General features: G+C 52.5%; 2 protein-coding genes across 14 annotated transcripts in view; both read left to right on the plus strand.

The window, feature by feature from the left end:
• The first annotated feature begins 1,127 nt into the window (after positions 1-1,127).
• PLD2 (phospholipase D2) lies at positions 1,128-14,407 on the plus strand. Of its 2 annotated transcripts, XM_065909425.1 has the most exons (25): positions 1,128-1,281; positions 1,821-1,930; positions 2,017-2,147; positions 2,251-2,393; positions 2,826-2,931; positions 3,024-3,089; positions 3,208-3,266; positions 3,428-3,520; positions 3,620-3,772; positions 4,802-4,951; positions 8,078-8,161; positions 8,304-8,382; positions 9,157-9,267; positions 9,451-9,621; positions 9,987-10,113; positions 10,327-10,445; positions 10,531-10,644; positions 10,805-10,909; positions 11,119-11,207; positions 11,327-11,440; positions 11,625-11,674; positions 11,953-12,087; positions 12,314-12,467; positions 13,348-13,462; positions 13,710-14,407. In XM_065909425.1, the coding sequence occupies exons 2-25, from the start codon at positions 1,822-1,824 to the stop codon at positions 13,932-13,934; spliced, it is 2,802 nt and encodes a 933-aa protein (XP_065765497.1). In that variant the 5' UTR covers positions 1,128-1,281; position 1,821; the 3' UTR covers positions 13,935-14,407. The 2 variants fall into 2 exon arrangements, with proteins under 2 accessions (XP_065765497.1, XP_065765499.1); XM_065909427.1 differs by lacking the exon at positions 11,327-11,440.
• A 6,222-nt stretch (positions 14,408-20,629) lies between these two features.
• Positions 20,630-23,438, plus strand: part of MINK1 (misshapen like kinase 1) — a 46,535-nt gene continuing 43,726 nt past the window's right edge. For 4 of the 12 annotated variants that reach the window (XM_065911099.1, XM_065911100.1, XM_065911106.1 and 1 more), the window contains exon 1: positions 20,630-20,929. In XM_065911099.1, coding sequence (XP_065767171.1) covers positions 20,873-20,929 — 57 coding nt within the window. In that variant the 5' untranslated portion in view covers positions 20,630-20,872. The remainder of the gene's footprint in view (positions 20,930-23,438) is intronic. The other 8 variants (XM_065911105.1, XM_065911110.1, XM_065911109.1 and 5 more) reach the window with 4 other exon arrangements.

Below are 23,438 nucleotides of genomic sequence, written 5' to 3' on the forward strand. Positions count from 1 at the left end.
TTTATTGTGATCCACACAGTCAAAGGCTTTGGTATAGTCAACAAAGCAGAAATAGATGTTTTTCTGGAACTCTCTTGCTTTTTCGATGATCCAGCAGATGCTGGCAATTTGATCTCTGGTTCCTCTGCCTTTTCTAAAACCAGCTTGAACATCTGGAAGTTCATGTTCACGTATTGCTGACGCCTGGCTTGGAGAATTTTAAGCATCACTTTACTAGCGTGTGAGATAAGTGCAATTGTGCGGTAGTTTGAGCACTTTTTTTTTGGGGACTGGAACGAAAACTGATCTTTTCCAGTCCCGTGGCCACTGCTGAGCTTCCCAAATTTGCTGGCGTATTGAGTGCAGCACTTTCACAGCACCATCTTTTAGGATTTGAAATAGCTCAACTAGAATTCCATCACCTCCACTAGCTTTGTTCGTAGTGATGCTCTTATAGGAGCTTTATTCACAATAGACAAAAGCTAGAAACAACCCAAATGGCCATCAAGAAATGTCCATCAACCCATTCTTCCATTTAGAAGAGATAAAGGAATCTGCTCTGAAAAAAATGAAATATTTTGTCTTTTAGAATCTGAAACTTTTCCTGTTTGCCCCTAGACTGCTAGTTCTAGAAGAGCAGTTCGTCTTAGTCTTGTTCATTAACTGTAGGCTCGGAGTCTGGCGAGGGGCAAGGACGCAATAAACAGTGAATGAATGAAAGAATGCAAGCTTGAGCACGTTAATGAATTTGTTGTCCCCACCCCTCCGGCCTTTCATCATTCCTTTCTTCTACAAACGCTGGCTAAGCCGGGTCGATGTGGTTCGCAGCCCGCCCGGGAAATGAGCACTGTCAGGTCCCCGCCGCGGAGGCGCGTCAGGCCTGTGACCCAGGCGGGATCAGCGGCCGGAGAGGACCCGGGGGGCTGGCGCCTGAGTGGAGGAAGGTCGCTGAGCGCCCACTGGGCATAGTCCGGGCTCGCGCGGACCGACGGCGCGGGACAGACGGACAGCCAGGTTGATGGCGCCGCATGGCTGCGAGAAGCGGGCGGCGCGGTGCAGCAGAGCTGAAGGCGGCCCCGCGTCCCGACTGCGCGCAGGACGCCGGGGCGGGCCGAGGGCGGCGGGGGCGGGACAGGACAGACGAGAATCCCGCGGAGGTGAGGCCGGGGGCCCGTCCCGCCCCCGAGGGCAGGCCCTGAGCGCCCGCCCCGCCCTGGCCCTCTGGGGTGTGGACTCCAGCTCCGGCTCTGCTCCGCTGCCTGCGCTCGCGAAGCCGCGCCGCCGCCCGCTCGGGCTGTCCGGGTGAGGGGGCCAGGGAGGGGGCGCCGCGGAGGTCCCGGGCCCAGGAGATCTGGCGGGGACAGGAATGCGCTCGGGCTGCGGGGCCTCCTGACTCAGCCGCATGCTCAGATTTCGGGGTTTCTTTCCCGGGCGGGGAGCGCTTAACTTCCTCATTCCTGCCTGGACCCCTTCTTCCAGCTGCCTTGGCCTGACTGGAGACCCGGCGGCTCGGGACCCCTTGCAACCCCCCCGGGGCCCCTTCCTCTGCCCCGCTTCGGAGCCATCCGGGCCTGGCCGGTTGTTCCTTGGCATCCTGATTAAGGGACAGGAGGCGGGGCTCGGGCTTTCTGGATGAAGGCTCGGAGATAGGGGATGGAGATTAGAGGCGAGTTGGCAGGGCTTTGCGGACCGATGGATTCTAATCAAAGAGAGATTAAGAGTCAGCGGGAGCCAGATGGGGGAAAGCGGGGTACCTGGGGAGACCGAGGGCCGTGGGGGTGGGATGGGGCGTAGAGTTCTGCAGAGCAGATCACCGTTCTGAGGCCTCCCCATATTCCCAGGATGGTGGCAACCCCCCAGAGCCTTTTCCCCTCTGGGGATGACCTGGACTCCAGCCAGTTACAGATGGAGCCCGATGAGGTGGACACCCTGAAGGAGGGAGAGGACCCAGGTACACAGGGAGGACGACCTCCGGGAGAGGAGGAGGAGGGCTGAGACCTCCTGGAGTCCTCCTTCTTCCACTTTCTTTCCCACCAGCCGACCGGATGCACCCCTTTCTGGCCATCTACCACCTCCAGCCTCTGAAAACGCACCCCTTGGTGTTTGCTGCTGGGGTCCCCGTCATAGCTCAGGTGGTGGGCACTGAAAGATACACCAGTGGATCCAAGGTGGCTGGGCTGGCCCCAAGGAAACGGGGGTGGGGGAGGGCTGGCCAGAGTGAGGGGCTGCCTTCCAAGCAGGGAACATCCATTCAGTTCCTCACTCCTCCAGGTGGGCACCTGCACTCTGTATTCTGTCCGCTTGACTCACGGTGACTTCACCTGGACAACCAAGAAGAAGTTCCGTCATTTCCAGGAGTTGCATCGGGACCTCCTGAGACACAAAGTCTTGATGAGTCTGCTCCCTCTGGCTCGGTGAGGGGAACAAGGCTGCCTCCTGCGTAGGGCAGCTGCCCCTCACCTCGAGGCAGCCAGGGGTGTCGCTGCCCCAGCCCGCATCGCTGCTTTCTGCCTGTCTCATCCCCAGGCCACAACTGACCCTACCCCAGCTACTTTGCTCCCCCAACTCTGGCCACTGGGCCCCCTCCTCTGACCCCAGTTACCAGGAAACCTTCCCTATTCAGCTCTGCCTGTCTGTGCTTCTGGGTCAGTATCTCAGCTGGGCTGGATGCCCAAAGTGCCCTTGGCAGCCTCCCACCTTTTTCTGTCTCCATCCTCAGGGTAGGGGGCATTCCTGCTGCTACCCTCTAGGTCTTCTCGCCTCTTCCAAGTCCCCGCCTCCAGTGCTTCAGGATCCCAGGCACCCAGCCTCCAGCTCCTATTGACCCTCACTCATCCCTTCCACAGTTTTGCTGTTGCTTCATCTCCAGCCTCAGAGGGAGACAGCAGAGAGATACCCTCTCTACCCCGAGCAGGTCCTGAGGGCTCCTCCAGACGTACCTCTAGCAAGCAGGTGGGACCAGACACCAGGTCCTCTGGGAAGGTGTTTGGGTACAAATGGCTCTGGTCCCATCCGTCTCTCTGTCTCCCTTCCCTTCACTTCAGAAATACCTGGAGAATTATCTCAACCGCCTCCTGACTATGTCTTTCTACCGCAACTACCATGCCATGGTAAGGCCAGGGGCTGACACCGGGTCTCTTGAAATGGACTGGGGGCAGAGGACCAGGGTTGGTAGGATTTGAGGACTGACAACGAGTCTCTCCTCTGAGCCTTTTTCTTCCTCGGCAGACGGAGTTCCTGGAAGTCAGTCAGCTGTCCTTTATCCCAGACCTCGGATGCAAAGGATTGTGAGTGTCTGCCGCTCTTCACCCACCGTCTGCCAACGTCTGAATCTCTCCCTCCCCGAGAATAGGGAAAGCAGGACAGGGTGGGCTGGAGGTCTGATTTTATCCCCACAGGTTTGAACCCTGGATCCCTCTCCAGCACCTCTTCCTGGTTTTCCCCACAGGGAGGGGGTGATCCGGAAGCGCTCAGGTGGCCACCGCCTTCCTGGCCTCACCTGCTGCGGCCGAGACCAAGTTTGTTATCGCTGGTCCAAGCGGTGAGGGCTGAGCAGAGTGGCTGGACGGTGGGTGGGGGTGAGGAAGGAGACCCCAGGGTGGGGGGGCATGAAGGCACGGCTGGAGCCCTTCCACTTCAGGTGGCTGGTGGTGAAGGACTCCTTCCTGCTATACATGTGCCTCGAGACCGGCGCCATCTCCTTTGTTCAGCTCTTCGACCCTGGCTTCGAGGTGCAGGTGGGAAAAAGGAGTACAGAGGCACGGTATGGGGTCCGGGTCGACACCTCTCACAGGTAAGGCCTCCCTGGTGTGGACAGGCACCTGGTGAGTGAAGAGCCAGCCTGGGGCCCTAAGGGGAGATGCGTGGAAGAGACCAGGGAAGAGAGGAAGGTGTTCCCACCCCACCCCTCCGGAGATGGCCATGATTTGGAGCCAGGGAATGCTCTAGCCAGATGCTTGGGGCTGCTCCTAGAGGCTGGCCCAGAGCTTTCTCTGGGGTTGAGGGGGTGCGGAAACAAACAATAGGTTCCCTTGCTTGCTCCCTCCCTCGGGGAGAGGGAGGAACGAGCTGCTTCCTTATGTGGGATGAGGGTAGGGATGTGTCCAGAGGTCAGGCTGGAGGGGTGGGTTAGGTGTTTTGCCCCTTTCTTAGGTGGTGTTGCATACAGGGGGCATGCACTATACCCTGCTTTTGCTCTGGGCTTTGCAGAAGGGGCAGTTGGGTTTTTGGTCTCTTTGTATCTTTTGTCCAAAATTTGCCCTAACTGCATGCACACAGTTTTTGTTTTGCACATAGTTTTTAGTCCCATATAGTTTCTTTGTGCTTTGTTGCTCCAGAAGAGTTGGGTCCAGGTGCAAGCATTGCAGCAAAGGGTCCCAGGTCCCAGGCCCGTCTTGGAAGGGCTTTTGGTGCAAAGAAAGGGCACTCTGCCCATTCATTTATTCATTCAATAAGCTTGAGGGACTTTCCTGCTGATCCAGTGCAAGGGGCACAGGTGTGATCCCTGGTCACATGCTTCCACTGCAAGGGGCACAGGTGTGATCCCTGGTCAGGGAACTGAGATCCTACATGCCATGCGGCATAGCTCACCCTCCCCCCACCAAAAAAACCAAAAACAGACAACAAACTTGAGTGGCTGGCACAATACTAAGTGCCAAGAACCCAACTGTGAATAAGACAGATGTATGCCCTGTCCCTGTGAAATCAAGTATGGACTGAGGAAGGAGGTGGGGAAGAGCGGACAGCTAAAGGAGGAGGGTTTCTGGGCCAAGCCAGAGGTATGGAGGGCAAGGATGGTGGTCCATCCTTTGTTCTTGCCCAGGTCCTTGATTCTCAAGTGCAGCAGCTACCGGCAGGCACGGTGGTGGGCCCAGGAGATCACCGAGCTGGCCCAGGGCCCAGGCAGAGACTTCATTCAGCTGCACCGGCATGACAGCTATGCTCCTCCCCGGCCTGGGACCCTGGCCCGGTGGTGAGACACTGATGTCCTTTCTGAAATTGTCAGTGGTCTTTCACCCTCCTTGGCGTTCCCTGAGTCCTTGATCTTCTCTCCTCTGATCCCGTCTGACCTCACTAACCTACCCCTTTGACTTCTCTCATCACCCCCACCCCCTGACCTTTGATCATTCTGATTCCTCTGATTCCCCTCTGATCTTTCTGAACCCCAAATTAGGTGATCTCTGACTCTGACCTCTCTGACTGACCTCCTGTGACCTTTCTAACCCCCTTTCACTCCACTGACCCTCTGTATTCTCAGGGATCTCAAATCTCTCTGATTCATTCAGTCTATTTAATAAACATTTTCTAAGCACCCATTATGTGCCAGGTCCATGGCAGGGATAAGACACAGTAGGTGATTCAATCATGAAACAGTGGGAATTTGCCATGCTGGCAATAGACACAGAGTACCAAGCATAGAGGAGGGGCATCTGCTCTAGTGCAGGATGTCTGGACTGGCTTGCAGAAGGCGGTAACTCTGAGGTTCAGGTTAGCAAGATAAAATGAAGGGTGGTTTCTGCAGAGAAGCTAGAAATAGTCTGGCCAATTTGAGGAGCAGCAGCCAGAAAACAGTGGAGAAGGGGACTTCCCCTAGAGGACTAGTGATTAAGACTCAGTGCTTCCAATGTAAGGGGTGTGGGTTCGATCCCTGGTCAGGGAAATAAGATCTTGCCTGCCATGTGCAGCGCTGCCAAAAAAAAAAAAAAAAAAATGTCTGAGGACCTGATCAGCGCCTCTCCTGCTAGCTAAGGAGGTTAACTTTTATCATAAGCAGAGAGGAGTCATGGAAACAATTCCCCCCACCTTGGTATTAGTGTTGAGAATTTTGTGGGTTTTTTGAATTTTTTTTGGAGTTGATTTAAATGTGTTGGTTTTGGATGTACAACAAAGAGAACCAGTTATACATGTATACCAGGTATACATATACCACTCTTTTTTAGATTCTTTTCCCATATAGGTCATTACAGAGTATTGAGTAGAGTTCTCTATGCTCTATAGTAGGTCCTTATTAATTATTTTATATATACTACTGCTAAGTCGCTTCATAGTAGTATATATATTTCAGTCCTGATTTTCCAATTTATCCCTACCTCCCCCATTACCCCCTAGAAACCATAGTTTGTTTGCTATATCTGTAACTACTTCTGTTTTGTAGATAAGTTCATTTGTACCCTTTTGAAGTTTATTTTTTAACAAAAGAACTAATTATACCAGTTAGTATGAGCCAGGGACCGTTCTGAGTGTTTTATGCTTTGTAGTTGTTGTTGTTTTGGAGAAGGCAATGGCACCCCACTCCAGTACTCTTGCCTGGAAAATCCCATGGATGGAGGAGCCTGGTAGGCTGCAGTCCATGGGGTCGCTAAGAGTCGGGCATGACTGAGTGACTACACTTTCACTTTTCACTTTTATGCATTAGAGAAGGAAATGGCAACCCACTCCAGTGTTCTAGCCTAGAGAATCCCAGGGATGGGGTCGCACAGAGTCCGACACGACTGAAGTGACTTAGCAGTAGCAGTTGTTGTTTAGTCGCTAAGTCATGTCAACTCTTTTGCGATGCCATGGACTTTAGCCCATCAGGCTCCTCTCTCCATGGGATTTCCTAGGGAAGAATACTGGAGTGGGTTGCCATTTTCTTCTCCAGGGGATCGTCCCAACCCGGGATTAAACCTACGTCTCTTGCACTGGCAAGCAGATTCTTCTTGCTGAGCCACCAGGGAAGGTGCTTTAAGTTTATGAACTTACTCCATGACACAGGTACAGTTGTTATCCCCATTTTCCAGATGAGAAAACTGAGTCAAGGAGAAGTTAAATAACTTGCCAAGGTCACACACCTTGTAAACAATAGATTCAAAGGCAGGCAGTCTGGGTCAAGACCCTGCTCTTCACCATCAAACAGAACAGTTATTAAAAGTCTATCAGGGGCTTCCCTGGTGGTCCAATGGCTAAGATTCACTGTTCTCAATGCAGTAGGCCTGGGTTCAATCCCTGCCGAGGGAACTAGACCCCACATTCTGTAACAAAGAGCCTACATGTCACAACTAAGACCCTCTGCAGCCAAATAAATAAACAAATATTTAAAAAGTAAATAAAAGTCTAACAATGCAGAACTTGCACAAGCCTTTACCTACCCTCCATACCTTAGTTCTTCCCTACTCCCCCTCCCACAAATCCCATTTCTCTCCCCAAAAGTAATCCTGGTGATAGTTTGATATTTATCTTCCCAGATCTTTTCCTGCATATCTCTTCCCAAAACTAATCTTGGTGATAGTTTGATATTTATCTTCCCAGATCTTTTCTTGCATATGTTCATGCACTTGTTCATATATGTTACTTTTTGTTTTAATGTAAATAAGACCATGTGCCCTCTCCTTTATTTTTTTTCCCACTTAATACATGTGTTAGAGATTAGGCATTTACATTATTTCCCACTTTCAGTCTTATAAACAATACTGCAATAAACACAATATTTGCCTAAGCATTTAATAGGATGTCTTCCTAGATAAAGAATTACTAAGAGAATTTAATGGTATTAGGGAGTATGTACATTTAATATTCTGTTAGATACTGCCAAGTTGTCCTCTAAAAAGGCTATAAAATCAATTTATATTCTCATAGTCTATGAGAATACTCACTCCCCCATATGTTGATACTGTTACCTGTGATTTTAATTTTTACCAGAGTGGATTTAAAAAGTGTTATTTTATTTTAATATCAATTTCCTTGTTTAGCGATGAAATTGAACATCTTTTCAACTATGACTGGCCATTTTCTCCCTGTGAGCTATCAGTTCTTATTCTTTGTTCAATTGGCTTATATGTCTTTTTATTACTGATTTCTTAGAACTCTTTATATGTGATGTATTAATCCTCCCGGTCTTTAGTCATTTTCTTTATTGTGTCTTTTGTAACTTTTAATTTTATTTAGTTCATACTGGCAAATTTATTCCACTTTGAAATATCTGCTACTATCTGACCTCTGTGATCACTCTTGGTCTTTGACCTTGCTGTCACTTCTGACCCATGACTGTCCTTCGGTCTTCACCCTCCAGAGCTTTCTGGCTTCTGACTTCCCTGATCTCCTTGGCTTGGCCTCCCCCCAGGTTTGTGAATGGGGCAGGTTACTTTGCTGCTGTGGCAGATGCCATCCTGCGAGCTCAAGAAGAGATTTTCATCACAGACTGGTGGTAAGTGGGGGAAGAACCTGAGCAAGAAATGGTAGGTTAGTACCTGCAACAGATGAGCTTTTGGGTCAGAAAAGGAGTGGAAGGGGAGGAGAGGCTGTTGTTGGAAGCTTAGCTTACCCTCACCTGCTGCCCTGAATCCCAGGTTGAGTCCTGAGATTTACCTGAAGCGTCCAGCCCATTCAGATGACTGGAGACTGGACATTATGCTCAAGAAGAAGGCGGTGAGGAGAGTGGTCTGGCTGGAGGGGAGGTATGGTCAAGGGGTGGCTTGTGGGTGGAGACTGATCAGAAGAGACTATAGCATAGCAGGGGGTGGGGGGAGGAGGTAAGGAGTCTGAAACTTGAAGAGGAGGAAATGTACCCATCCTGGTTCAGTCTCCCAAACATCGCCTCTTCACTTCCCTAGGGAGAACTCCCTTAGAGAAGAGGACCAACCTCCCTGTTCTTACCCCTCCTCTCCTTGGTGTAGACTTTCCTCCCAATACCTTATACACTCTATTGTGTTACCAGGGGATGGACATATCTTTCTCTCTCATTGGGTTGATGAATACTACTAGTTGCAGTACAAGGTGCAGTGTCTGCTATGTTGGGAGCATCCATCGATGTTGATGGATGGGAGGAAAGATACGTGGATGATGGAGAGTGGGTGGGTGAGGGGATGAATAGATGATGGAAGGGGAGATAGATAGAAGGATATGAGGTTGGGAAGGTAGATCCCAGGAGAGTGAGTAAATAGATGAATGATAGATGGTAGATAAGGGGATGAGTAAATTCTTGGGAAGATGGATGGCTCGATAATGCTAGGTATGTGGGTAGATGTGTGGATGGATGAGTGAGTGAGCAGATAGATGATATTCAATCTAAGTTTGCTGTAAGTGTCAAACCAGGGTGTCAGTGGCATAGCACTGAGGATCTCTGGGTGGAGAGGAGGAACATACAGGAATCCTGAGGGTGGAAAAGGTTCATTAGGACCTGATTCCCTCACTGACCACCAGGAGGAGGGTGTCCGTGTGTCTGTACTGCTGTTCAAGGAAGTGGAGTTGGCCTTGGCCATCAACAGTGGCTACAGCAAGAGGGCACTGATGCTGCTGCATCCCAACATAAAGGTGACTCAGGCCCCAGAGACCCCTCTCCTCCAGCCCTCCTCACTATAGTTCCCCATCCTCTCAACCCTCCCTGTCCTTGAACGTCTCATCCTTCCATCTTTCTGTTCCCCGCCTCCTCCAAACCTTGCCTCTGGCTTCTCCCACCTACGCCCACCCTCATGAACTCCCCCATACCTGCTCCAGGTGATGCGCCACCCAGACCAGGTGACATTGTGGGCCCATCATGAGAAGCTCCTGGTGGTGGACCAAGTAGTGGCCTTCCTGGGGGGGCTGGACCTCGCCTATGGCCGCTGGGATGACCTACACTACAGACTGACTGACCTGGGGGACTCCTCTGAGTCAGCTCTCCCCCAGGTAATCCCCCAAGGCCTTCCTGAGCGCCCCTCAACTCAGCTAATGTAAATCCACACCCCTTCCCAGCTGCAGCCTTCCTCTCCAGTCATAGCCTGAATTCAAGGTTCCTAGGCCTTTCTGGGACCCCCAACAACCTGCTTTGAATATACTGACTCAGTTGCCTCCCCATGACCACTACCCATTCCTCTAGGGATTTCAAATGCATCTGAAGGGGAGAGCCCGGGAATCAAACTCTCTCTGTTTCATTCTTCCTCTGTGTGTCTCTCTGTCTCTCCATCTTCCAGTGCTCCTTTCTTCTCTTTGGCCTGGCTCTGTGTGACCCATGACCTCTCCTTGCCCCTGGCTTGGGTATGTTCCCCCTACAGCCTTCCACCTCATGCTCAGACCTTCCAGCTACCCCTGACCTCACTCACAACCAACTCTTCTGGCTGGGCAAGGACTACAGCAATCTTATCACGAAGGACTGGGTGCAGCTGGATCGGCCTTTTGATGGTAGGGGGTCCCCCTTCTTCAAAGTCCCTGAGAGCTGGGAGCCGGGGCAGAGGGTGGGTCTGGGTCTGAGGATGGGATGAACTGGGTCAAGGGTAATGCCACCTCCTCTCTGGTCAGCACCTCCTCCCCCCCCTCCCCCCGCCCCGACCCAAGTGTTCCCAAGGGACCGTCCCTGACCTCTTCCCTGACTCGCCTGGGACATCCTCCCTGCAGATTTCATTGACAGGGAGACTATGCCCCGGATGCCATGGCGGGACATTGGGGTGGCAGTCCACGGCCCACCCGCCCGGGACCTGGCCCGGCACTTCATCCAGCGCTGGAATTTCACCAAGGTGCTTGATCCCTCCGAGGCTGGAGGGTGGGCGGGAGCCGGGGGCAGCGAGCCATCTCCCTGACTCTGCCACCCCTCCGCCTTAGACTACCAAGGCCAAGTACAAGATACCCATGTACCCCTACCTGCTGCCCAAGTCCACGAGCACCGCAAACCAGCTCCCTTTCACGCTTTCCGGAGGGCAGTGCGCCACTGTGCAGGTGAGGCTCGGAATCCAGCCCGCCCCCTCCCCGCTGCCTTCAGCGCAACCTCCCTTCAGCACTCTCCCTGACCGAGAGCGCCCTCCCGCTCCCGCCCCCGCCCTGAACGCCTCCTCTCCTGGACTCAGGAGCCACTTCCTATCCGTCGTCGTTCCCGCAGGTCTTGCGGTCAGTGGACCGCTGGTCAGCGGGCACCCTGGAGAACTCCATTCTCAATGCCTACCTGCACACCATCAGAGAGAGCCGGCACTTTCTCTACATTGAGGTCTGTCGGGGTGAGGGTGGAGCAGAGAAACAGGATATCCTGTCAGTGGGCTCAGTCATTGAGGGCTGGCCTAGCTGGACCTGGAGAACTTGGTGAAGCCTGGACCCAGGGCCGGGAGCCTGGGGATGGGGATTGGCAACAGGGAGCTGAGGGCAGGAACTGCTGACGGGGGCCGGATTGCTGACGTCTGTCATTGGTCCCTGCTCCAGAATCAGTTCTTCATTAGCTGCTCTGATGGGCGGACGGTGCTGAACAAGGTGGGCGATGAGATTGTGGACAGAATCCTGAAGGCCCACAAGTAAGGCGGACCAGCCTGGAATCTGGGGGTTGCGGGTGTGGTTTAAGACCGACTAGAGGGGTGAGGGGAGGGGTGGGGCTTGGGAGACGGGTCACACCTCTGACTCCGCCCCTCCCCAGACAGGGGCAGTGCTTCCGAGTCTATGTACTCTTGCCCCTGCTCCCTGGGTTCGAGGGTGACATCTCCACGGGTGGTGGTAACTCCATCCAGGCCATTCTGCACTTCACTTACAGGTGACCACCGTCCCGCCCCGCCCACCCCAACCCCTGCCAGACTCTGCCCCTCTATGGCCCCAGCCTGATCCCTTCTTGCTGGACTGAGGTCCACCTCTTTTCTGACATACCCCGAGCCCGCCCTGCCCCACACCCCCACCCCACCATCCAGTCTCCACCTCCCTCACCCATTCTTTTCGCTCAGGACGCTGTGTCGTGGGGAATATTCAATTTTACATCGTCTCAAAGCAGCCAGTGAGTTCTGGGGGCAGGGGGTTCAAGCCCTGGACCCCCGGGGAGGGGGAGATTGAGGGACTGGAGCCCCAGGGATGGAGGGATGGAGGCTGTCGTGCCCGCATGCTTCTGTGGTTATTGCCGGAGTCCGTGGTGGCCTATTAGTGCAGAAAGAAGTGTATAGACCAGGCTACATAGGGCTTCTGAAGTGAGGCGGTAGATGGACTAGGACTCCGACTGCAATGGAGGGCACCTCTCACCTCACTCCCCACCCTGTCTCTCCCGTCCCTTGCTCACAGTGGGGACAGAGTGGCGGAACTACATTTCCATCTGTGGGTTGCGCACACATGGAGAACTAGGCGGGCACCCAGTCTCGGAGCTCATCTATATCCACAGCAAGATGCTTATCGCGGATGACCGGACAGTCATCATTGGTCAGTGCTGGTCCCCAGCAATGAGAGGAGAGTGGGGAGAGGTGGAGCAGGATCCAGCCAGGGGCAATGGGATGGGACTGGGTAATGGAGATCGCAGCTGACGTCCAGTTGGGGATGGAGGCCAAAGAAGGCGTGTTGCCCATAGGCCGGTGCTTGGGTAGAGGTGATGGGGTGGGGTGGGGTTCCCTGGGCTCAGGAAGACACAGTGTGTCCTGTATCCACCCAGGCTCAGCAAACATCAATGACCGGAGCTTGCTGGGGAAGCGGGACAGTGAGCTGGCCGTGCTGATCGAGGACACGGAAATGGAGCCATCCCTCATGAATGGTGTGGAGTATCAGGCAGGCAGGTTTGCCTTGAGTCTGCGGAAGCACTGTTTCAGGTAGAGCCAGGAGGGATGCTACAAGGTGGGAGGAGTTGGAAAGGGGGAGGGTTTGCCCTTTAAACAGGTGTGAGGATTGTCTAGAGGTAGTACTGGATTACTAGTTCTTGTGCTGTGCTAAATCACTCAGTCGTGTCTGACTCTTTGCAACCCTATGGACTGTAGCCCAGCAGGCTCCTCCGTCTATGGGATTCTCTAGGCAAGAATACTGGAGTGGGTTGCCGTGCCTTCCTCCAGGACAGCTTCCTGAACCAGGGATCAAACCTGCTTCTCCTAAGTCTCCTGCATTGACAGGCGGTTCTTTACCACTAGCGCCACCTGGGAAGCCCCTTACTAGTACTTGCTTGCGTGCTTAGTTGCTTCAGTACTTAGAGACAGACTAATCCAGTTTAGGGTACCTGCCCCCAGGGATGCCAAAAAAAAAAGAGAGAGGGAAACAAGTATTTCAAAAATAATTTGGTATTTTTTTAAAGCATTAAAGTCATCACCAAAGTAGAGACAAATTAAAGCTCTGTTGGACTTGTTTACACCGATTTGATTGTTTAGCAAAAGTGTTAGTTGCTGCCTTCTGTCCAGCTTTTTGCAGTTCCATGGACTGTAAGCCCACCAGGCTCCTTTGTCCATGGAATTCTCCAGGCAAGAATACTGGAGTGGGTAGCTATTCCCTTCTTCAGGGGATCTTCCCAACCCAGGGGTTGAACCTGGGTCTCCCACATTGCAGGCAGAATTTTTACTGCCTGAGCCACCAGGGAAGCCCTAATTTTACTGTTTAATCATGCATCTATTTTCACTTACCTGGATAGGCCCACCATAACTTTTCTGGTACTCAGGCCCTTGAAGGATCTTAATCTAACCCCACTGGGATGCCTTTCTCCCACAGCGTGATTCTAGGGGCTGCTGCTTGGCCGGATCTGGATCTCCGAGACCCTGTCTGTGATGCCTTCTTCCAGTTGTGGCAAGGCACAGCTGAGAGCAACGCCAATATCTATGAGCAGGTGTGTGGGGGTTGGGAGAGTGCTGGCCCAGGAAAGTTCAGGGATTATTTTGTCCAGGGCAGGATGGAGAGGAGCCACTTCACACAGCCATTCTCATAAGGAGATGAGGGTCTGGGGACATCATGGGGTTCAGGGTCAGTGTAGGGGGATATGGTGTGGGGAGTGGGGGCATGTAGCCTGGTTGGGCTTGGACTCTTGGCAGAGTCTCCTCAAGCCTTATTGGCTCCCATGCATCCCCCACCCACAGATCTTCCGATGCCTGCCATCCAATGCCACACGCTCCCTGCGGGCACTTCGGGAGTACGTGGTCATAGAGCCCCTGGCCACAGTCAGCCCTCCCTTGGCCCGGTCTGAACTCACGCAGGTCCAGGGCCACCTTGTGCACTTCCCCCTCAAGTTCCTGGAAGATGAGTATTTGCTGCCCTCCCTGGGTAGCAAGGAGGGTGTGATGCCCCTAGAAGTGTGGACATAACTGCAGCTCCTCTGGCCTGGAAGAGGTCACCAGCCTCTGGGCTACACCACCTCTGGTTCTCTGCCCCCTAACCCTCAGGACCGGGGCAATGCCTTTGAGACCTGGGGGAGGCAGGCATCCCTGGAGGGGACTAGAGAAGTCACAAAGGACCTTTTCTGGGAAACAATCAAAGAGGACACTCCCAACCCTGGGTTGGGGAGATGGAAGAGGGTCCCAGAGAGCTTCCTCCTCCTTGCTGCCCAGTTCAAACCACTACTACAAAGGAGAAGCAAGATTCCTGCCAGGATGCCTGGGGCCAGCCTCCTACTCTCCCAGCTCATTACTGCCAAGGCGGAGGGAAGGATGGAGTCACTGCTGGCTTCAGCGCCCATGGTGGGGACGGGTGGGAGGGGGGATGCACACGAACCCCCTCCACCAGCTGCTGACAAAGACACTAACTTTGTATCCGTTCAATAAGCATTTCATAAATAAAAGCCTGGAAAATGTCCTTGTCTCTTCCTTGGCTGAACTGAGTGTGTCTCAGCGGCCCCCCAGGCCCACACAAGCCCTTCACCCCCCTCCCCACCCCACTCCTTTCTTTCTTTGGCTTCATCTCCGCTCTGCTCCACTTGTCTGTGGCTTTTGGAGCCCCATCACTCGGTGCTGGGAAGACCAGGTGTTCACATAGGGCTGCCTGGGTGGGAGGAAGCGTGGACCCAAACCGGGACTCCTGGAGGAAAATGGAGCCCAGGGTGCGGCTGCAGGTGAGGGAAGCGCCCAGAGAAGGGCCCAGAGGGGCCACACCTTGTTCCTCAAGTGACTGCCCAGGGGAGGCTTAGGGAAGCCCCTGGGAGTCAGTAAGGGTATAGGGGTATAAGGGTATAGGGTAAGGGTATAGGCTTGAGGTCAGGAAGAACTGGGCCCAAGTCTCGGGCTTGTCACTTTTTACCTCAGAGGCCTTGTCAAGTCACATCACTTCTCTGGGCCTCGGTGGTCCCAACTGGGAAATGGGAATGAAAGTGAAAGTGAAACTCGCTCAGTAGTGTCCGATTCTGCGACCCCATGGACTATACAGATCATGGAATTCTCTAGGCCAGAATACTGGAGTGGGTAGCCATTCCCTTCTCCAGGGGATCTTCCAACCCAGGGATCGAACCCAGGTCTCCCACATTGCAGGCGGATTCTTTACCAGCTGAGCCATAAGGGAAGCTGGGGAAATGGGAATAATACTTAGATAACTGTCTTGCTGTAAAGATTCAGTCGTTGACTTAAATATTTATTGAGCACCTGCTCTTTGTCAGACATCATCTAGACCCACAGCAGTGAGTACCACAAAGTCCCCACCCTCATAGGACACAGCTTCACTGTCCAGTACAGTAGCCACCAGCCACATATGACTATTTACACTTAAATTTATAACAATTAGAACTAGGTAAAGATTTAGTTCCTTGTATCAGCCACCAAGTGACCGGGAGCCACTCACAGCTAGTGGCTAGCATACTGGATGGAGACCATTTTTGTCATTGCATAGAGTTCTATTGGTTTGCACTCCTGCAGAGGGAAGAGAGAAAGTACACGATGTTGTGTACGAGAGAGTGTGTTGTTCAGTCGCGTTCCACTCTTTGTGACCCCATGAACTGCAGCACGCCAGGCTTCCCTGTCCTTCATCATCTCCTGAAGCTTGCTCAAACTCACGTCCATTGAGCTGGTGACGCCATCCAACCATCTCGTCCTCTGTCATCCCCTTCTCCTGCCTTCAAACTTTTCCAGCATTGGGGTCTTTTCTAATGAGTCAGCTCTTTGCATCAGGTGGCCAAAGTATTGGAGCTTCAGTTTCAGCATTAGTTCTTCAAATGAAGGACTTTAGAATTGACTGGTTTGATCTCTTTGCAGCCCAAGGGACTCTCAAGAGTCTTCTCCAACACCACAGCTCAAAAGCCATCACTTCTTTGGCACTGGACCTTCTTTATGGGCCAACTGTCACATCCATACATAGCTACAAGACAGTGTAGAACACACTGGATTGAGGAGGGTTGCCTCCCATGGCAGATAAAGAGAAAAGGCTAAGATAATGGGTATACAGTGAGAGCTCTTTGAACTGGTGACTTTTACTATTATTATTTTAATATCTGTTTATTTGGCTGCTGGTCTTAATTGCAGCCTGAAGGATCTTCGGTCTTTGTTGCAGCATATGGGATCTTTAGTTGCAGGATGCAAATTCTTACTTGTGGCATGTGGGATCTAGTTTCCCTGACCAGGGATCCAACCCAGGCCCACTGCCTTGGTATCATGGAATCTTAGCCACTGGACCACCAGGGAAGCCCTGACTTTTTTATTTCTCAAGTTGGGTTGTGGGATATAAATTTTATGCATAATTTTTCCATATATTTTTGTATATCTGAAATATTTTGCAATTGGAAAAAAGTTTAGCACAGTCCTGGCTCTTGCCTTTCATTCCTCTGGCCTCACCCCTCAATCTCAGAATTGAGCAGGAATAAACAGAGGGAAAAACAGTGAGTACTTTAGGAGGCCTTCCTGGAGGAGAGGTCCTTGTGGATGATGACGTGGAGAGAGGGGATGCTATGACTTTGCTCCCATCCTCTCCTTTGAGTGCAGCCCTCTGAAAAAGCCATTTCCGCACAAGCAATTCCCCCTCCCTTGTATAGCGGTCCCCAGGTACTAATTGGCATTCTGCTAATTAGCCTCATTGTCAGCACTAAGTGCCTCTTTCCCTAGGGGACCATTATCTCATTAACTGTGGGGTGGAGGCGGCAGCTGCCCTGGGACTGGGCTGGGGTAGGTGGGCTTCTGCTTCATAACATCTGCTCTGCCCTCATTGGTCATGGAGTTTCTTGAATGGAGACCCCCACAGGGCAGGGAAAAGAGCAGTGAGCTTGCAGTCAGAAGAGTTGGCTCTAGACCCAGGATGAAGAGAAGAAATCCAGCTTCCCAAGATGGGTGGGAGGATCTGAGGGTGGTTGTGTCTGTGCAAAATATCCACCCCCCCAGGGATTTGAAATTTGTCTGATTTTTAATACTTTTAACTTTTTTTCCATCCCAATATTTATTTGGCTGCACTGGGTCTTAGTTGTGGCACATGGGATCTTTGCTGTGGCACTGCAACTCTTTCTTGCCACATGCGAGAGGGATCTAGTTCCCTGACCAAGGATTGAACCCTGGCCCCCTGCATTGGGAGCATGGAGTCTCAGCCATGGGTCACCGGGGAAATTTCTATTTTAACTTTTCTTGATGCCCGATTCAGGGCTTCCTCCACCACATTACCTCTTTTTAAATTATTATGGACAGTTTCACATGTACATAAAAGTAGAGAATAGGGGATGGTGATCCTTTAGGGACCCATGCATCAATACTCCAGCTTCAATAATTATTAGCATGGGGACTTCCCTTGTGGTCCAGTGGTTAACAATCTGCCTTGCAATGCAGGGAACATAGATTGGATTCCTGGTGGGGAACTAAGATTCCCATGCTGTGAAGCAACTAAGAAAGATGACACAACAAAGACCTGAGGCAACCAAATAAATAAATAAATATTAAGAAAAAAAATCATCGGCATGGGGCCAATCTTGTTTCTCCAGTCTTTTTCAGACAATCTTGTCCTCCCCAGGCCCAGATTCCATTGCCTCTTGAAGTTTGGCTGGCCATGTAGCCTACCCTCCCTTCCCCACTGCCCACACACCATGATCTTCATTTGGTCATTCAATGATTAAGTATCTCTTTATTAAACACTGCCTAAGAGTAAAGTGAAAGTGTTAGTTGTTTGGTCATATCTGACTCTTCGTGATCCCACAGACTATTGCCTCCCAGGCTCTTCTGTCCAAGAGATTCTCTAGGCAAAAATACTGGAGTGGGTTGCCATTCCCTTCTGCAGGGGATCTTCCCAACCCAGGGGCTGTACCCAGGTCTCCTGCATTGCAGGCAGATTCTTTACTGTCTGAGCCACCAGAACAAGACCATGGGGAAGCAGGGAAAAAACACAGAATTTAAAGTTAGTGCTTTGTGAAAGTCATTAATCTCTCTGAGGCTCAATTTACTAATGTCTTACTCTTAGGCATTTGTAAATTTATTGAGAGCTTCATACATACCAAGTGCTTCACACACTTAATTTTCTTTTATTCTAACCTCCCTGTTATTATCCCTATTTTGCTGTGATAGAATTGAGCCTCAGAGGGATGAATAACTTGCACAAAGCACTAACTTTAAATTCTGTGTTTTTTCCTACTATCCCATGGTCTTGTCTTTGAGTTACTTACTACCCAGTGCCTGCCCAGATACAGAGGCTTCATTCACATACACGTTACTAAACTTCTAGTGGGTGCCAGGCCCTGTGTTGAACAAGGCAGACATAACTCTTACCTTTATGGAGATTCAACATTTTACCATTCAAGGTATTAAAAGTTACCATGGGTTGAAGCCTGGTGGCTAAAACAGAAGAACCAAACTCAGTCTCAGGGGGTCAAGGAAGGCTTCATGGAGGAATTAATTTAAACATGAAGGGCAAAGCAAAAGACAGTGAGAATGGGCATGGTCAGAATATTCCAGAGAGAAAAAATGGCAGGACCAAAGGCTGGAGGTGGGTCTGTTGAGTTCTGGAAACTGCATGGAGAGGATTTCCATATGGCTAGAGTGTGTGAGGTTGAATGGTGGAGTACTGAAAAAGAGGGTTGGAGAAGCAGGCAGAATCTTGAAGGGTCATGATTGCCATACTTTAGACTCAAAAGACAGTGGGGAGTCAGCAAAGGATCTTAACAGGAGAGTGACATCAGATTTGAGTGAGTTTTAGAAAAACCAGAGCATAGAGCATAGAGAATTGACCTTAAAGAGATCAGGCAAGAAGATCAAGTAGAAGGCTAATAAGAGTATTGAAGGTGAGTGATGATTGTGGCCTGGACAAGGACAAATGCAAGGTAAACCGAAGAGGGGGAGGGTGGGGGAACAAAACTGGATGTGCATCTGAATGTGAAAACAAGGGTCCAGAAAGGAGAATGTCTGTCCCTTTCCAAGGACTTTTCATTTAAACTCTCCTAGTGAAAAGTGATTTCACTTTCATGCATTGGGGAAGGAAATGGCAACCCACTCCAGTGTTCTTGCCTGGAAAATCCCAGGGACAGCGAAGCCTGGTGGGCTGCCATCAATGGGGTCGCACAGAGTAGGACACGACTGAATCGACTTAACAGTAGCAGCAGCAGTGAAAAGTGCAAGTGTTAGTCACTCAATTGTAGTAGCTCAGTCATTGTGACCCCATGGACTTGACGCCCACCAGGCTCCTCTGTATATGGAATTCTCCAGGCAAGAACACTGAAGCCATTCCCTTCTCCAGGAGAGATTCTCGACCCAGGGGTCAGACTCAGGTCTCCTGCATTGCAGAAAGATTCTTCACCGTCTAAGCCTCCAGGGAAGCCCTAAACTCTCCTAAGTGATGATTATATGCTTCCCAGGTGGCTCAGCAGTAAAGAATCTGCCGGCAATGCAAGAGACATGGGTTTGACCCCTGGGACAGAAAGATCCCCTGGAGAAGAAAAAGGCAACCCACTCTAGTATTCTTGCCTGGGAAATCCCATGGTTAGAGGAGCCTGGCAGGCTACAGTCCATGGGTTCCCAGAGATGGACACGACTGAGACATTAAATAATGACACAACAACAAAGTAATGTTTACATTAAGGCTGGAGGTGGGGTCTTGCACTATCATTGTTACAAGTGATCTCAAAGATCAAACAGGCTTCTCTTTCAAATTTGCAAAGAAAAGGCCCAGAGAAGCAAAGCAACTTGACCAAGGTCACACAGCATGTCAGTGGCAGAACACGACTCCTTGTTCTTTATATAGCATTACCCAGCCTCCAGTGAGGCTAATGGCGGGGGGTTCTATGCCAACACGCCTAGACCTAAGGTGACCCAAGCAAGATTTGAAGGAGGTCGACACAGATTCTTACAGCTCCCCTGCACCTATCCCTGCCACCCCTCCTCCACGCACAGCTCCAGTGATCAGTCAATGAATAATTGTGGAAGCAGTTCTGTTGTGGTGAACAAGAGGTGCAGAGACAAAGGCCTGCAGTAGGATTTCCTATCCTCAGATTTTAGGATAGGAAGATCTGAGATCTTCTCAACACTTCCCACTGCAGTCAGGGAAGGGGTAAGGGGCAGTCACGAGGCAGCCAGTCCCCCCTCCACTCCCCAGCCCCCAGACGGTTTCTCCAGCCAAGTTCTCACGAAGAGGCCCCTCCCTCAGCGGCTCCGCTGTTGCTATGGCAATTAGGTGGGTGGACAGCCCATCCTATCTAGAGGCCACCCAGCCCTCGCGTGGGGAGTTACCATAACAACCCCCCTAGTAATAGAGGGGGTTGGGTCCCACCCCCTTTCCCCCGCAAATAGAGAGGTGGGTGGTTTGATTGGCAGCTGGGCACACGAAAGAGGAGGGAAAAGGAAGGAAAGGCGTCAAAGGAGAGATCAGAAGGAAATGGGGGAGAGAAAGGGCAAAAAACGGAAAGGGAAGGAAACGCGTGTGCGCACGCGCGCCAGCTGGTGGGCGCGCTCCGCGGCCGCCTCGGCCACCGCCCACTTCTTTCACGCCAGGCTCGCGCGGTCCCTCAGTCCTCGCGCGCGCCTTTCGCTCTCTCTCCTGCGCCTGCGCGCAGGTGTCGGCGCCGAGGGGGAGGGGGAACCCGGCGCGCCCGCGTCACGTTCCCTCTTCCACCCTCCCGGTGCGCGGCCACTCCGCGCCTGCGCAGGAGAGGCGGGAGGCTCGGGTTGCAGGCTCTGGGGCGAGAGCTCCTGTCAGTCGGTGGGTCGGTCCTCCCGCCGGCCCTCCCCCTCCCCGTTCTCCGGGGGAGGCGCGGTGGAGCCCGCCCCCAGGATCCCCCGATGGGGGAGAAGCGGCGACGGCGGCAGCGGAATAACCGAGCCGGATCGTGAGCGGCCCGGGGGCCCCGTTCCCGGTGGAGGCCATGGGCGACCCAGCCCCCGCCCGCAGCCTGGACGACATCGACCTGTCCGCCCTGCGGGTGAGCGCGCCGCCCCCCCAGCCTCGCCCGGGTTCCGGTCCCCGCCGCTGGAGAGCGGGCGGCCGCACGCCTTGCGCGCTCCCGGGGCGCCGGGTCCCCCGCGGCGACCCCCGCCCCTCTCCCTGGCCCCCGCCCTCCGCTCCCCTTAGCTCTCCACGCGCTGCAGATTCTGGGAGCCAGCTCGGTCCCCGCCCTGGGGTGCCCCGCCCCCATTCCTCTCTCCTCCTCTACCTTTACTCAGCTTCCGGACCCCTTCCTCCCAGGTGTTTGCGGGTCACCCTCCGGTTCCCCTGAACCTGCAATATCTTTACCGTGGTGTCCCGTCCTGGCCCCTGATCCCCTTTGGGGCCTCTTTCCCCCCCAGTTGCTCCTGTCTTTTCCCCCCGGCTCCTGTTTCCCGGCTCCTCGAATTTTGACTTTGCCACTGCCTCGCCAGCCTCCCCCTCATCACCCTCTCTCCTCCTCGCCCAGCCCTGAATTGCATCTCTTCGCCGGCCGGCACTTCAGCCTCCCCTCTCCGGCCGCACACCTCCTACCGCCGCCGTCACCCGGCTGCTCGGCTCCCGCCCGCCCCGGTGCCTTCGCTCGCGTTTCAGGTGCAGCAGTCCAGCACCAGGCATTTCCGGTCTCAGGGTCCCCCGCATATTACATTACCAACTCTGCAGCAGAGCAGTGGGGCTGGGAGGAAAGTCAAGTGCACCGGGGGAGGAGGGGACGCGTTTCTGGTCTTCAGAAACTCTGGCCTGGGCTGGGAAGAGGATGTTTACAGGTCTGTACACACACAAACACATGCAGCATGTGGTCCTTCGGGTTGGGAAAAGCTTGGGTATTCATGGCTTTGCTGGAAGGCGGGGGAGGCGATGGAGATCTCTCCAGGGAGGGGCTCATTAGAAAAGGGATCAGACGGGAACAACTGCAGCAGGAATTTCTTGGAAATACCTATTCGTTTTCCCTCCTGGGGCCCTTTCACGTCCTCATTTGGGAGCTTTCAGCAGCATTTACCTGTTTTTCTTCAGCAGGGAGCCCTGGCTTAAGGGACCACTGAGTGATTTCAAGGTGAAGACTCCAGCCTGTCTCCCAGGGGGTGTTTTTGTCCTGTGTCCTTCAGGCTCTCTCAACAGGCCAGGGTGTTTGGGGAGAGCAGGATTTCCCATCTCTGGGTTAGGTGCTCCGGAGGCCCCTATTGAAATGTCTTCTGGCGTTTGAGTTGGCCAGGGAATGTGGCCAGTAGCGGGAAAAGGCGGTCAGCCACACAGGTGCCCCGGATATGACTGGAGGGGAGAGGGGAATTGAAGAGAGCAGAGTCATGTCGTTAATTGGGTTTCTCTAGGTGACACAGTTTTTCTTGCCATTCAGGTCATAATTTGTTTGGTGCAACGTTGGGCTAGGAGACCTGACTTGCTTCAGATAAGGTGATGAGTTGCTGAGGAGGGAGACGGAACATTGAATTTCTCTCTCTTTGTCTCTCTCTCTATGTATGTGTGTTGGGGGAAGAGGGTCTGAAGGCTTTGGGAGGGAGAGTCTTAATCGGTTTAAACTGTGATTCTCAAAGTCAAGCCAGCTGGGGTATAAGATGGAAATCCAGGCTCCCCTTAGTGTACTATCTATAGGATGAGTCCCCACCTTCCCTTCCCACCTTGGTTGTTGATTAACTCTGGCTGCAGGTTCCTGTTGCTGAGGTGACTTACATATAATAAAAACAGGTGGGTCCAAACCATGACCTTTGGCTCAAATCTTGTGGGACTCTGCCTGGGCTTCTCTTTTCCTTTAGCCTTTTCTGCTAGTTTGGCCTGAATCCTCGGCCTGGGATTTCCAGCAATTCTGCAGACACCCTCTGACCTTGGATGTGGTATTTCCCTTCTTAACTTCTCTACTTTTGAAGCAGTGTTAGCCTCTTTCCTCAATCATCTCCTGCCCTATACTCCTCTCCTTCCCTCCAGAGAGGCCTTTGACCTGCTCCCAGTGCTTATGATCTTTCCTGCCTCAGGCTTTTTAAGAAAGCATCCCTCTTCCCCCACTACCACCCCAGGACTCCAGGGCTTGAGAGGGGCACTTCTTTTGAAATAGGACTGCAGAGAGTCTGCTGGACTTTTCTCAGGGAAGGACTTGTCCCCTCCACCCCACCTCACAGAGCCACTGTGGAACAGCTGGGCTCAGTCATCTCTTGTTCTGTTCCTGTCTGTCGAGAAATGGCAACCTGGAGAATTAGCAGAAAATCGTTTCTCTAAACTGGGGAGGGGGATGGGAGAGGAACATATTTAGCATTTATTACCCAAGTTGTCTGTCTTCTCTTGTTTCAAGATAAGGCTTAGCTTTCAGATGGTGATAGAGTAATAGGCTGATATTAGGAAAGATTGAATGGCACTATCTCTTAGCCATGGGTGGGGCGGTGGGTAGACCTGCCACTTTGTGACCACAGGCACGCTTGCCCTCTTTGAGGCTCCGTCTGTCTTCTGGCCCAGTAGTGTGGGGTTGTGTTCCTAAGTTCAAGTCCCCGCTTTCTCACTTA

Source organism: Muntiacus reevesi, chromosome 18 (genome assembly GCF_963930625.1).
Source record: "Muntiacus reevesi chromosome 18, mMunRee1.1, whole genome shotgun sequence".
NCBI lineage: Eukaryota > Metazoa > Chordata > Mammalia > Artiodactyla > Cervidae > Muntiacus > Muntiacus reevesi.

Coding starts and splice junctions, on each gene's coding strand:
- PLD2 (XM_065909425.1), top strand. CDS start 1,822: ATGGTGGCAACCCCCCAGAGCCTTTTCCCCTCTGGGGATGACCTGGAC. Junction 1,931..2,016: donor GAAGGAGGGAGAGGACCCAG/GTACACAGGGAG, acceptor CTTTCCCACCAG/CCGACCGGATGCACCCCTTT. Junction 10,446..10,530: donor AGCGCTGGAATTTCACCAAG/GTGCTTGATCCC, acceptor CCTCCGCCTTAG/ACTACCAAGGCCAAGTACAA.